At 44.0% G+C, this 14003-nt stretch overlaps 1 protein-coding gene across 2 annotated transcripts in view; it reads right to left on the bottom strand.

The window, feature by feature from the left end:
• Nucleotides 1–14003, bottom strand: part of dync1h1 (dynein, cytoplasmic 1, heavy chain 1) — a 62351-nt gene that overhangs the window by 33360 nt on the left and 14988 nt on the right. For both annotated transcript variants that reach the window (XM_060933885.1, XM_060933886.1), the window contains exons 12-35: nucleotides 13785–13925; nucleotides 12467–12643; nucleotides 12269–12379; nucleotides 12056–12175; nucleotides 11735–11974; nucleotides 11495–11650; nucleotides 11291–11404; nucleotides 11096–11206; nucleotides 10778–10987; nucleotides 10527–10673; nucleotides 9917–10083; nucleotides 9620–9793; nucleotides 9367–9532; nucleotides 9022–9210; nucleotides 6894–7088; nucleotides 6519–6801; nucleotides 6252–6352; nucleotides 2648–2807; nucleotides 2178–2418; nucleotides 1759–1942; nucleotides 1324–1536; nucleotides 810–1048; nucleotides 498–654; nucleotides 115–342 (exon numbers count right to left, since the gene is read on the bottom strand). In XM_060933885.1, coding sequence (XP_060789868.1) covers nucleotides 115–342; nucleotides 498–654; nucleotides 810–1048; nucleotides 1324–1536; nucleotides 1759–1942; nucleotides 2178–2418; nucleotides 2648–2807; nucleotides 6252–6352; nucleotides 6519–6801; nucleotides 6894–7088; nucleotides 9022–9210; nucleotides 9367–9532; nucleotides 9620–9793; nucleotides 9917–10083; nucleotides 10527–10673; nucleotides 10778–10987; nucleotides 11096–11206; nucleotides 11291–11404; nucleotides 11495–11650; nucleotides 11735–11974; nucleotides 12056–12175; nucleotides 12269–12379; nucleotides 12467–12643; nucleotides 13785–13925 — 4224 coding nt within the window. The remainder of the gene's footprint in view (nucleotides 1–114; nucleotides 343–497; nucleotides 655–809; nucleotides 1049–1323; nucleotides 1537–1758; nucleotides 1943–2177; nucleotides 2419–2647; nucleotides 2808–6251; nucleotides 6353–6518; nucleotides 6802–6893; nucleotides 7089–9021; nucleotides 9211–9366; nucleotides 9533–9619; nucleotides 9794–9916; nucleotides 10084–10526; nucleotides 10674–10777; nucleotides 10988–11095; nucleotides 11207–11290; nucleotides 11405–11494; nucleotides 11651–11734; nucleotides 11975–12055; nucleotides 12176–12268; nucleotides 12380–12466; nucleotides 12644–13784; nucleotides 13926–14003) is intronic.

The raw sequence follows: 14003 nt of genomic DNA, 5'->3' as shown, positions 1-14003 counted from the left end.
GGGACATACTTTCATATTTAAAAAAAAAAGAAATTGGTCCAGAATATGCACTTTAAAAGCATAACAATAAATCAGTTGCTAAGAAACTGCCTAAATGAAGAAATGTTCAGTTACCTGTAGCATGGGGGAGGCAGCCTCCTCTCCTTCATCCTCAGTACCTTTGCGCATGCGCTGAGCCTCGTCCTCACCTTCATCCAAGGCGATGCTGCGCAGGCGTGACAAGAAGTTGTTGAAGATCATGTCAGTGCTGAGAACATCCTCACTGAACCACACCATGCCACAACGGGACACAGTGGCTAGTGTGGCATACTTCAGGTCCTGGACTTCAAACATGACACGCACCTACACAAACAAAATCAACACTCCACCTGAAACATCACTGTTCAACAGACTGTAAAGCAGATCGTTTAGATTAAGAATTGCTAGTCTAGGTAAATCAACTAGTATTTCCAATTTTTTTTTTTTTATTTTACTGTAGATAAAGCAGAGTTTTGTACATTGGGAGGCAGGCTGAGACGTTCTCCATTGGGCAGTGTCAGTAGCTTGTTGTCATCCAGCACAGAGTTCAGGTTCTCTACCCACTCAGGATCTACATCACCATCGAAAATGATCCATTGCCTTTTCTGCAGTTCCCCACGCACATTATCGATGATTCTGAAACGAGACAAAAGTCGACTGTATTAACATCAAATTGTTAAGCATTACATAGTATTCCTCATAAAAACACTTAATATACCAGCTTCTCCAAAGCAACATTCAATCCATGATTCGAAGCGGGTTTAGATGGCTGCTGGACTTCATAAACTTACTTTCTGAGCACGTGTGTGAAGAGCCCATCTGTCCATTCACGGGTGTTGGGGTCCAGTGTTCCGTAGAGGTGGTCTTTGCTTATGGCTTTGGGATCGATGATGTGTGCCACACCTTCAACACCCTCCAATCGCTCCAATGCTTTGAGCAGCACACGCCAAGCCATAGTCTTCCCACTGCCTGATGGACCCACCATCATCAGGCCATGATTGATCTGGGTGATTTGGTATAGCTGAAGAACCTGGAAACAAAATGTTTAAAAAAAAAAAAAAAAATGCGAGACTGCTGTTATTCAACTGATAGATATAAATCTTTAGACTCTACAGGAATGAAACTCATTAAAAAGATGGAGAGGTTCTTTAAATCACAGATAAAGCCCAATTAAGAACATAGAAAAACTTCATAGAAGGAAAAGAATTACAAGATTTGGGGGGGGGGGGGGGGGGGGTGAAACTCAACATGGTTATCAGATTAAGTACACTGTAAAAATGCTTAAAATACTGGGAGATCATTTACCTTTTCCACCCACATGCTGCCAACATCATCACCATCTCCATATGTAAGATACATCTCAGCGCAGACCTTCTTGAGCTCCTCCCTGAGAGCAGTCATCTCTCCACGCATGTACTGCACACCCGGAAAGACATCCGAGAGCAGGCTAAAGAGCAGAGGGATGTCTTCCGCTACCAGCTTGGGCACCATAGTCTCACACACGCTCTGTATCAGGATCTGGCCAGGAGGGTAACAGACTCCGGTTTAGGCACCCAAAACTCAATTAACATGCCTTCAAAGAAGTCCAAAGTTCTCTGTGTGACTGAGTCGCACATTGCTTCAGTTTCATTTCCCAGTCACAGGGCGTTTTTGCACTAAATACTGTACATTTTTATAAATCTGAGATAATTGGAAGCGCAACTTCTGCCCTAATGAGTGGTCCAACAATCCCCTCATTACCTCCTGCTCAGGAAGGTTCTCCGCGATCTCATTCTCATCCACATCCTCACCACGCTCGCACTTTTCCCGCTTGATCTTCTGGATGCGCTCTCTCTTCACATTTCCAGCACTGATCAGCACACTCTTCAGAGCTCGTAAGCCAAAGTCATAGTGTGACTGAGAGGAAAGCTGCTCATCACACAGCCTGTAAAATATACAAGCTTTACATGAGATGAAAGGCAAAAAGTATGACATTAAAGCACAATTTTGCAGCTGAACATCAGAATGCAAAAAATAAACAGCTTTATCATTACTAAAAACAGTTTAGTTTCAACATTTACTTCAGAAACATAAGACCTGGTTAGCAGGTAAACAACTACATCACACTGAATATCAAGGTTTGAGTTAATCAAACATCAGAACATGGACTAATACAGTACTTGAAAAAGGGGACGATCTTCTTGGCAAGGGTCTCAGCAGTGCGGAAGCCTTGTGAGTAGAGCATGACCTGGGCAATGAGCTGTCGGTCAGGTTTGGTCATAGCCAGACTGCGGAAGAGCTTCTTCAGGTTGTCAGGCAGATTTGAGCGGCCAGCATAGCCAGGGTTCATGGTGATAAAGATGGCCATTTCAGGGCTCACCTTCACTTGTTTGTTCAGAAGCTCAGTGGTGACTGGTGTGCCTGAAACAAAAACAAATAACTAGATATTTGTACTTTCTGCAGAAACCACATGTGTGTTGCAATGCAGATCTTCCTAGATGGCCAGTTGTTTCACACAACACACCATAATACTTCAGCAACAAACTAACAAAATTCAGAGAACAAAATCAGACTAGGCTAGGGTGCGTTTGAAACAAAAATATGTACACTATTTTTATGAAGTTCAGCAAGTAAGATCTAGGATACATACTGTGGTCACGATTGGGGTTGCTGTGCTCCCTCAGAGCGACCTGGATGTACTGAACCTGCTGAGAAACAGCCGACAGCATCCTCTCCTCCAGTCGGTTAAACTCGTCAAAGCAGCCCCAGGCACCGACTTGACACAGACCGACAAAGATGCGGCCCATGGCCTGACAGGACAGACAAGCAGACATTATCCAACACTGAAAGACCAAAATCAAAGATCAGGGAATAGAGAAGTGGTACTGAAAAGTGGAGTTACAGCTCTACCTGTACTTCAGTTTTCAAATGATCTCCACCTCAGTTACAAGTTTTGTGCACCCCACCCCCCACAAAAACCCTAGCAACACTATAGAGAGCGTGCACGTGACGTCACGAGGTCACGTGATATTTGTTTATCTGCCATCTTGGACGGCATGGCTGCGCATAGAACTTAGACGAACCCGTTCTAATTATCAAGTGTGTGGGAGTAGATCTTTCGAGAATGGTTATATCTTGTTCAGCATTTGGTTGTACCAATAGACAGGGCCAAAAGGAGGGCCTGTCATTTTATAGATTCCCCGCAGACGAGGAGAGACGCGCAAAATGGGCGTCCGCTGTGCGAAGAGAAAACTGGAACCCCAGTTCTTTTTTTTTTTTTAAAGATATTTTTTGGCTTTTTGCACCTTTATTGGATAGGACAGTGTAGAGACAGGAAATGAGCGGGAGAGAGAGAGACGGGGAGGGATCGGGAAATGACCTCGGGCCGGAATCGAACCCGGGTCGCCCGGATTTATGGTATGGCGCCTTATCCACCTGAGCCACGACGCCCCCGGAACCCCAGTTCTACCAGCCGAATTTGCACCGCCTATCACCAAGTTCTGATCAAAAAAATATAACTGGTTTTCACATGGACGTGTAATGTTCTTAATAAAATATGTATACAAATGCATAACTTGTTTATAAAGTTCTTCCTATCAGATTGTGTAAAGTACTGAAAAAGAATATGCATGTTATTTTAGGCACAAAGAGGTGCAAGAAATTTTTTTTTAAATTTGTTTGAATATAGAAGCTGGACATATCTGTGACCCCTATACATTTATATCTGATATTGAATAATAATTCTGCACAGATAAAGATAGCGGTGATTTGTGATTTTTTTTTTCAGACAAAAACATACATATTTACAACCCTGTCATTATCTGGAACTGAGTTTAGATTTCGAACATTATTACGATAAAACGTCCTGCATAGTCTCTTTATGATAAACGTCTTAATGCCACTTACCCGTGAGGTTATCAAGTAGGCATTCTTCTTCGGAACCTTCCAGAGGTATAGTTGGGATACCCATCCCGCAACAAAATATTTATAAGCTTCCAGGCTCTTGTAAGCTTTGAGGGCTTTGCCAGTGTAACACAATTCACAAGAAAATTGTAAACGTCGTGGTAGGCCAGATTGGGCAAATCGCCGGCACCGCAGCTCCGAATTTCCCTGAACAAGGATTGCGGCAAGTTGTACGGATCTGCAATCCCCAACCTGGAACACTTTTCCACGTAACGCTGCCTCACGTCACCTTCAAGATGCTGAACAAACTTGGACAAGTTATCGCGCGATATAGATGGGGTATTTTCCGAATTTTCTTGGGGATTACTCCCTGGATCCATTACGCTCGCACAAGGTAAACAATCCTGAAGCCGTCCAATATGGCGGAGTAAACACGGACGGGTCACGTGACTGCACATCCTCTATACTGTGTCACTTTTTTCTGCCATTTTAATTACCATTGTTAATGTGCATGTAACGTGAAGCAGTTAGTAAGGAGCGTTACGAGTATGAATGGAGGGAGTGCAGGGCTTGAAATTCTTATATTTTTTCACCAGCCAGCCAGACTAGTTACCTTCCAAAGTAACTAGCCAAACAGAAAATCGTCTCGTCGTCTTCCGCTTATCCGGGGCCAGGTCGCGGAGGCAGCAGTCTGAGCATGGAAGCCCAAACTTCCCTTTCCCCAGACACCTCGGCCAGCTCCTCGGGAAGAACACCGAGGCGTTCCCAGGCCAGCCGAGAGACACAGTCCCTCCAGCGTGTCCTGGGTCTTCCCCGGGGCCTCCTCCTGGGGGGACATGCCTGGAACACCTCCCCAGGGAGGCGTCCAGGAGGCATCCGAAAGAGATGCCCGAGCCACCTCAGCTGATTCCTCTCGATGTGGAGGAGCAGCAGCTCTACTCCGAGCTCCTCCTGAGTGGCTGTGCTCCTCACCCTAAGGGAGCACCCAGCCACCCTGCGAAGGAAACTCATTTCAGCCGCTTGTATCTGCGATCTTGTTCTTTCGGTCATTACCCAAAGCTCATGACCATAGGTGAGAGTCTGAACGTAGATCGACTGGTAAATCAAGAGCTTCGCCTTTTGGCTCAGCTCCTTCACCACGACAGACCAGTAAAGCGACCGCATCACCGCGGAGGCTGCACCGATCCACCTGTCGATCTCACGCTCTATCCTTCCCTCACTCGTGAACAAGATCCCGAGATACTTAAACTCCTCCACTTGAGGCAGGACTTCTCCACCAAGTGAAGACAAGACAGAAATGGGTAAAGGAAATAAAATAAGCTTTCCTCAGGTCCGTATTACAGGGAAACTCCAATTCGGCCAAGGACGGGAAAAAAACAAAAAACAAACAGAAAATCAACTCGCCAAAATTTGTTCATGTATGAATTTTACTTCTGTCAAAAATAACACAAAAGAGAGTAGTTACCATTGTTCATGACCAATGTGCATTTATTTCAAGACCCAGAGTATTTTGATCAGGGGTGAAAGTAACTTATTTCTTGCCGGTACTATTATTTTGAGTCAGTGCGCACGCCGAAAAATACACCCAATTATTTATTATTGTCTAACAGGCACACACGCAGTCGCTCTCTCGCGCACTCATATGCGCGATGCAGACATTAATGTTTCACGTGCACGCTCTTGCTCGCTTGCTCTAGATTCCAGGAGATATTCTCCAATTGCGAGCATCAGGGAGCCACTATCAATATGCAGGAGACTCCCGGAACTTCCGGGAGACTTGGGATGTCTGTTACCCATATATGCATGCGCAGTAGTGAAAAAAAACGACAGCCTGACCATCCTGCCGATAAACACAGACATGGCACACGCTTAACATGTGGCAGCTTTAGTTGATGGTGTGCCTGAATCTTCGCTTCATATATATATTTTTTATTTTCAACTAGCCATCCAGGCTGGCTAGTGACAGGAATTACTCGCCAAATGACAAATTAAGTCGCCTCGGGCGACCGGACCACCGCGAATTTCAAGCCCTGGAGTGTGTTTTAGTGTGTGAGGTGAGGTTGGTGAGCTGGCCAGGCCCCGACAATGAGAATCTGGTCTCAGATCATATGACTGATGACTCCGGTCATGACATTCTTTATGCCACTCATTATTGGCGGAACCTTGTTTAACTTTTAGACATTAGGCTTTGTATTTCTCTTAACAGACATAAATCCTGTAATGGCCTAGTTTTAGCACGATTTAGGACAGCCAGTTTGACCACACTAGAGCCTAGTGAACTAATAAGTGAATTGTACACGTTTTGATTTTTTGGTTCTAGCCATTTTAACTAGAATCAAAAAAGTACATACCTGGAAATCGAAGGTCTCGTCACAGTTGAAGACAAGGACAAAGCGTCCAAGTTGGTGGCCAAGAGCTTTGACGGACTCCGTCTTTCCTGTCCCTGCAGGACCTGATTGGCAGCAGAGAAAACGTTAAGAGGCAAGTCCAAAAATGTTTATCAATGCATTTCACTTCATCAGGAATGAGAAATACTACTGTATTAAGCTACACCTGCACAATAAGTTAAATTTCATTTATTTGGGGGGGGTGGGGTGGTGCTTATCTGTTGGACTAACCAAAAGGAGATCCTCCCAAACGAGCCTCCAGAGCTTGAGTCATGGTGAGATAACACCTGTCTGTGAGCGGGGTCTGCACCAGCTTCTCCTGCACACCCAGGTACTCAAAGCCATAGTTGAACTTGGCATTCGCCATCTGAATAGAGAGCTGCTGCAGCACGTCAGTCTGCTTGGGGTCGAAGTAGAAGCGCATCTGACTCAGCCACTCAAAGGACTTGGAGTTGTCGACCTTGTTCTTGATGAGGGTTCTCGTCACGTCCCTTTGGTGCACAAGCTCTGTGATCTAAACATAGAAAGTAAACTTCAAGTAGCCTTAAAGCAAGGTGCATTATTGTCATGCAAGGGGAAATGGCGCAAGACTTCAAACATTCTCACCAGATGCTCCAGCTTCTTCCTGCGAATTGGAGGCTGCTCCATCAGGACTGTGTCAGCCAGCAGATTCAGTGTGGCTTCGACATTCGTCAACACAGCCTGCAGAGGAGCCATGTCGTTGCCACCAGCAATGGTAGTCAGAGCTGTTTCCACATTCTCAGACCAGTCAATCTGGGTGGACAAAACTACCAACTGGGCCTGAAGAGTAGAAGGAGCAAGTGATTATCACGGTTAGTTTTAGTTAAACAAGGCTTCCTTGATACGATTCTGCAGTTTATTCTATTTTGAGAAATTAAGAAACCCATTTTAAAAATCCACAGGTCACAATAACAAATGCCTCAAAGTTAAGCAGTGATTTTTATGCATAGTCACTTGATTTTGGGGTGCTCACACAAAAAGTGTTTAAATTGCCAAGCTGGGTTTGGATGCAAAATAAAAAATCAATTAAAGTTCTCTCACACTGATGCATAGAATGCATCACAACAGATAAAATGTGCACACTCACATTAGCATTCTGTATTAAATGTCCAGTACAGACAGCAGCGCATGGTGGAAATGCTCATTTTCCTGTCTTTTTCAGGCTAATGGTTCTGGATAGTTAAACCGTTTATCATATTTCAAATCCGAACAACTCACTCAGGCAGTAATACTTTAAACCAGGGGTCACCAAACTTTTTTCTCTGGGGGCCACATTGTCGTTCCTGACTGTGATGGGGAGCCGGGGTCGGGTCAGCTATATATAACATAGAATTGTATGACCCAGACAAATATGACCACCAGCAGGCCTCATTGTGTAGTAGAGATTACTAGCCTGGCACAGCCATCCCCACTACTATATCCACACTACTATATCCCACACTTGATTCCTGGCACATATTTGTTTATCTTTACTAGTGGTTTGCAAAAGTAGTAATCGAGTCTTCACACTTTGTTTTAATTTGAAATACCACTGATATTCCATTTATTTATTTACTAATAAAAATAACATCAGAGCTGTCAAGGTAAGAAACATCTGCCTAGTTGAGGTGATTGGCAAAGGGGAGTGGAAAATTATAAATTGTAGGTAGGCCTGTTGATATTATTAATAATAATTGTGTGCAGCACTTAATAAAAGGTCAAATAAATAGGCCTATAAAATAAATAAATTTTAAAAAAAAAAGTGAAATAATATGAGCAACAGATCAATAGATCACAGCAGTTGTGCTGTGTCCTGCACGTCATTGCTCTCATCCATGGCCAAAGCAAAAACTCGAATTCTGACACTCTCTCATTCAGCTGGTCATACACGTTGTCCCCCAAATCTTCGGTTCGCCTGGTCATAGTAGGTGCGGAGAGACTCACCGCGTTGAGCGCATCCTTCTTGTCGGGACACACCTCCTCGGCCACAGCAAGCATGCATACTTTAACAAAGTCCCCATCAGTAAACGGCTTTCCATGGGTAGCTAGTAGGTGAGCTACCTTATAGCTAGCTCGGACAGCAGCCTGGTTGATCTGGGTTTGGCGAAGGAATACATTCTGTTGTGCAGCCAGTCCGCATTTCATCCTCCGAATCCTGCCTTCTCTTGTTTGCCCTCGCAAACTAGCATACTCTTTGTGGCGGGTTTCGTAGTGACGACGCAAATTATATTCTTTGAAAACCGACACACTTTCTTTACATACAAGACAAACTGCACGGTCCTTACACTGAACGAAAAATAATCGGTGGTCCACTGTTCTTTAAAAACTCTGCACTCTGTCAGCTTTTCGCTTACCGCTAGCCATTTTGCTGTCCTGAACACTGACAGTTCTCTGCACGTGCGCTGCCTGTCACTGCTTGATCGCGAGCATATGACAAAAATTCGGAAAACATGAATAGATCATTTTATAACTAAATATCAATTTTAATTGATAAAATCAACAAAATACAAGATGCAGACATGTTATTATTTGCCAAAAAGCAATTTAAAAAAAATAGGCCATGACCACTTTTGGGGATCGCCTCATAGGGCCGGTTCAAGTGGTGGGGGGCTGGTCAAAGGGGGGTGGCGGGCCGTAGTTGGCCCGTGGGCCGTAGTTTGATGACCCCTGCTTTAAACGAAAAAGCTGATGCTGCAGAACGACTAAATAAGTAGCTTTATTATCCTGGAGTTACCTGATATCTGTCAATCCAGTTGATGTAGGTGCCAAGGTCAATGGCAGTGCCTTTGTTAAAGGCCCCCACCTCAGTAACAGCTTCAGCCAGCAATTTAGCCAGAGTGACCCGCATCTCCTTCTCCACCAGCGTCAGCCACTCATTGATCTTTGGGTGCTCTGTGATGGACACAGGAGTCTTGTAGAGCACCTACATAGTTTTGTTGGAGAGAGAGGGAAAAAAAGGGGGGGATAAATAAAGTTTAATGCCTGGTTCTTTGCTGGTTAGATGTGAATTTCTGAAAATTATGCAATCATGCAACCCCCCAAAAGAAGAGTTAACAATTAAATTTTGCCCCCCCCTTACCTCCTCTCCCTCTCGAGAGGAGATACCAAGGACCTCAGTGTTATCTTCATTCAGCAGAATGCTGGCCACTCCAGCAAACATTTTTTTGAAGTGCTTTTGCAGTTTGGCCACATTCTTGCTGTTGCCAATAATCTCCAGTAGGTCTTCATCACCAACAAAGTAGAACCTAAAAGGGAGGAGAGGGAAAAAACACCTCTAGTTAGTTATTTTAAGGGTTTCCAGTCAGCAAAACCCAAATCTAAGGCCACCCAACCTGGGGAAAGATGAGCGCTCCCTTTCAAGATATTCTCCTAGTGCCTTTTGGATCTTTCCTAGGAGGTCTGCCAGCCTTTCCAGTGACCTTTGAACACCCTGGATGTTCAGAACATCCATGACCAGAGGAGACTTTGTCACTTTCTTCATCAGAGCCAGGAACTCTGTGCTAATGCTACAAAAAAAACAACCAAAAACAACAAAGCACATTCAGTTAAGTCACTTTATTATTTAAAAAAAAAAAAGGGGGGGGGGGGGGGGGGGCACCACAAGATCACCAATTTATCCACCTGCTCACCTCTGAAATCGCTGTGTCTCTACAGGAAGGAGATGTTTGATGTCTGCGCTGCCAGTGAAAATGCCCTCCAGGTAGACCCAACGTCTCTGCACGTCTATCCAGACGTCAAACAGAGCCATGATGCGGTTTAGTTTATCTTCCCAGCTCAGGGCATCTTCTTCAAACACCTACAGAAAGCATAGTGGTTGTTTTCCTACAACTTATTTGGGATGGCAGGCTGTTTCTAAATTGCATATTCAAAGTTTTATGTTTATAGATCCTAGAATTTGTGAAAATAGAGATGAAGTGTTCCAAAAACATTAATTTAATGTAATTTTCAGGTATTTATAAGCTTAAAACAAAACCTCTTTAAAATGATTCAAAATGAGGTATTCTGGAATACTTCTTTGCTTTGGAGATCATGCCTGTACTCTGGTGCAAGTTATGTTTTTTTTTTTAATAAAAATAAATGGACTCCATGAATGTTTCTTGGCAGTATCCTTCAAATCTAAAATGTGCCTACAGCAGCAGGTGGTAAGCAGGGTTCAAAGTCTGCAGTGTCTATTATGGACAGCCAAAACATGCCACTCTAAATATTGCTTTTATATACATCTAAAAAATAAAAATCTACCTTGTAGTAGGGAGACAGCTTCATGGCAGACACGCTGTTTATATGTTCCTTGACTTTGTTGAACAGGTCATCCCATCCCCGGATCAGACGACACTTGTTTTGATAGTTGACCAAGTCAAGCTCATAGGAGTTCCAGACTTCTCGAATCTGAGGTGTGCAAAGAAAGGTTAAATAATTCTGACCACAAGCATAAATAGTTGCCGTTATGCTTATCAAACCACAAAAACAAAAAAAAGTAAGGGATTCAAGACCTGTTTGAGGAATTCTTCAAGGGCCATTTCTCCCTGTGCCACCAGCAGTACATCCTTCACCACCATTTCATTCTTCTGCAGGTCCACATCCCAAATTTGTCCAAGTGTCAGCTCAGACAGCACCCAGTTGACGTGCAGGCGCTTCATCAATTGCTTCCAGTGACGGTCTTTGAGAGCCTCTGATTTCAGCTCAATCACCAACATGTTCACCTGTGGATCCAAACATTTAATAGAGCTTGTAGGAGGTTTCAGTGGGGGTAAAAACACTTGACATACATGTTTGATCCTTTCTCTGTGAATGACTCAATAGTTGCAAACCTTCATGTAGCCTTTGAGAAGTCTCTGTACATATTCATAGGAGGCATACTGTCTCAGGCGTGCTGGGAAGTTCTTTAGTTGGTTGAGAAGAGCATCCAAGCTTTGACGCAGCTACAGATATAAAGAAAGAATATTAGAAAGTCACAAGAACCTTTGACCTATTGATACAAGAAGGCAAACATTATTCAAGTTTACCTTGCGCGGTTGCACCGACACCCAAGGTTGTTCCTTCATTTGATCAATTTGCTCCCAGACTTTGGATAGCTCGGACCATACACCCTTCAGGTCTTGCAGTTCTTCCAACGCAACCTACAAAACCATACAAACTTTAAAATAAGCTCACTGGAACTATGCAGAACCAAAGACCACAGATCAAGCAGTATTTGGCTGTTAAGATACCTGTACTCTCTCCTCACTGCCACTTAACAGACCAGTGTCCGTCAACTCTAAAGCTTCCTTAGCTTTCGCACACTTTTCTCGGTCATCCTTCAGTCGCCCGAACTTGCCTTCATAGATGGTGAGGGACTGTAAGGCTTCCTCTGGACGAAGGTTACCCTAAAAGTTAAAGAAAAATGTTAAACAAGGTTTTAAAATGGACAAAAATCATGTAAATGATCGCCACAAAATTCCTTAACTTACAGCAACTGGTTTGGTCTTCTCCCAGTCTGTGAGTAGATCCGAGGTGCGGTTCTCTACAGCACGGTCTTCCTGGACGATCTTCATCTGCAAGTTAGCCACTTGCTGCTGGATGGCAGTATCCTTGCGTTTCATAATGTCGCTGAAAGCTCCCCATTCTCCTTCTATGTTGTCGATGTACAGCCAAGAGGGAGGGAACTGGAAGCGCTGTTTCTCCAAGAGACGCTGCCCATTGCGGAAGAGCTAGAGGGCACAACACAGAAGTCAAGTCATGCTGAAGACAAAAACAGAAATATAATGAGCGAAATCTATGGGGATGCTCACATCAACTTGCTTTTCAAACTGCTTGATCTTCCGCTTGAGCGCTTGCACATATGTAATGAAGGTTACAGCATCAGAAGTGCTGGCTGTATCCACAGAATGCTGCTCCAGCTCTTGGCGTGACTGAAAAGTTAAAAATAAATGCATAAAAATGTATTTTAAAAAATCATAAGTGCAACTAAAGTAAGTATTCAGAATTGGCACAACTTCTTATACCTTGGAAATCTGGGAGTGGAAGTCCTGCATGTTCTGGCCTAGCATTTGCCCAAACTTGCTGAGTACTTCCTTATGCCAGGAGTCATACTTTAGGTTCACCTTAGACTGGACCTAAATCGTGGGAGGTAACAGTTAACAATTCAGTAAGTGTATTCTTGATGACAACATATTGCATATTGTTGATTTGCATGGGTTTACCTTGCCATAGTCAATGATCACTGGACCAAATTCCTTTCTAGTTTCGGCATTGTCAAAGGTTCCTCTTGCTTTGCGGATCTGCACCAACAGCGCTTGCCACTTATTCAGGTCTTCCCCTAGGCGATTATAGATGTTCTCCGGTTGCATATCCCACAAACACTGGTATTGCAGCCAAACCTGAAATGAAGAATCAGAAGATGGATTGGGGATTTCTGTGCCGAGATATACGTAACTATAGAGATCTTGCAGTCACGTGACCGGAAAGTACACAACCGCCATCTTGTCGGTCAAAAACACCGCTGAATACTGCTGCACTCGTGTACATAATGGATCAATTTCAACCGACGGACTACACGGCTCATTTTTCTAATGAACAGATAACTAGATGTGTCTAAAATAAACGATCTACAGATTTGTGACCCTTATGGCTTTCCGGATGGAGTTTTCACGACCGGATTTTGAACTGCCAGCGGAATACCCGGACGTGTATGATTACCTCATTAACTTTCCCTCGCTGTTCAGTGGTGAAGCACTGCGTGCTTATAAATCTCTGGACAGTTATCTTTACAGAAATTCAGGATTTGTCAGCGACTCAGATGTGGCATCTTGTAAACAAGAAAATAATCCTCACTGGATGGGTAAGTCACTTAAGTATTACTAGCACTGCACTGACCAGCCGATTATAGAATAGAATAAGGTAATTCCAAATCGTCCGTTTTGTTTACATGGATCTGGCGTTGGAGAGGTAGAGGCTTGGCAGTGGAGATTTGAGTGGTTGTTTTCTGAGCTTAGTCAACAGGCCGGCTCTGCCTGCAGCCTCGCTTTTGCTTCGGCTCCCGGCGCCACCTCCTTCGCTTTGCTTCCGATAATCCACGGAGACTCCTGGTCTCGCTATCTGGTCTCGTCCGGAATGTTTTTTTTTTTTTTTTTTCTCGTCCGGAATGTTGTGCATGCGATGGAAATCGCTACAAACCGTCATTTTCTGCTGGAAACCAATGTCCAGTAAGTCCATACGGTTGTAGTGGATATTGAAGTCCGGTACAGACGAACAACACGCAAAAATACACACAAAAAACATAAAAAACGTGCACAGGTAGGGAGAGCTTGTAGCCGCAGCCGTTGTAGTAGAATTGTATATAGTAGGGTTTTCCAGAAGAAAAGGTAGAAGTAAAAGCAGAAGTAGAACCAGAAGTAGAAGGCGGAATATGGCGTTTGACCGACACGATGGCGTCTGTCACAATCTGGATCGGCTGTGACGTCACATGCAAGTGCTCCATAGATAAGTGAACAGAGAGCTGAATAGAAGGATGTGCCATACCTTGACATACTGCTCCACCTCAGAGACATTTTCCTTGACAGCATTGTAGGCCTCTTCAAGGGCTGCTGGACCATCAGGCATTCTAGTTAGAGCATTCCTGTAGAACTTCTCCTCCTCGGACAACTCAAAGTGGACACCAACCTGTTCACAAAGTCAGTCATTTTGTACTGTACCCAAGACAGGAAGGCTAAACCCCTTACACTAACGAATTTCACATGT

Source organism: Neoarius graeffei, chromosome 11, assembly GCF_027579695.1.
Source record: "Neoarius graeffei isolate fNeoGra1 chromosome 11, fNeoGra1.pri, whole genome shotgun sequence".
Taxonomy (NCBI): Eukaryota; Metazoa; Chordata; class Actinopteri; order Siluriformes; family Ariidae; genus Neoarius; species Neoarius graeffei.
This window is presented reverse-complemented; position numbering and strand designations above follow the sequence as displayed.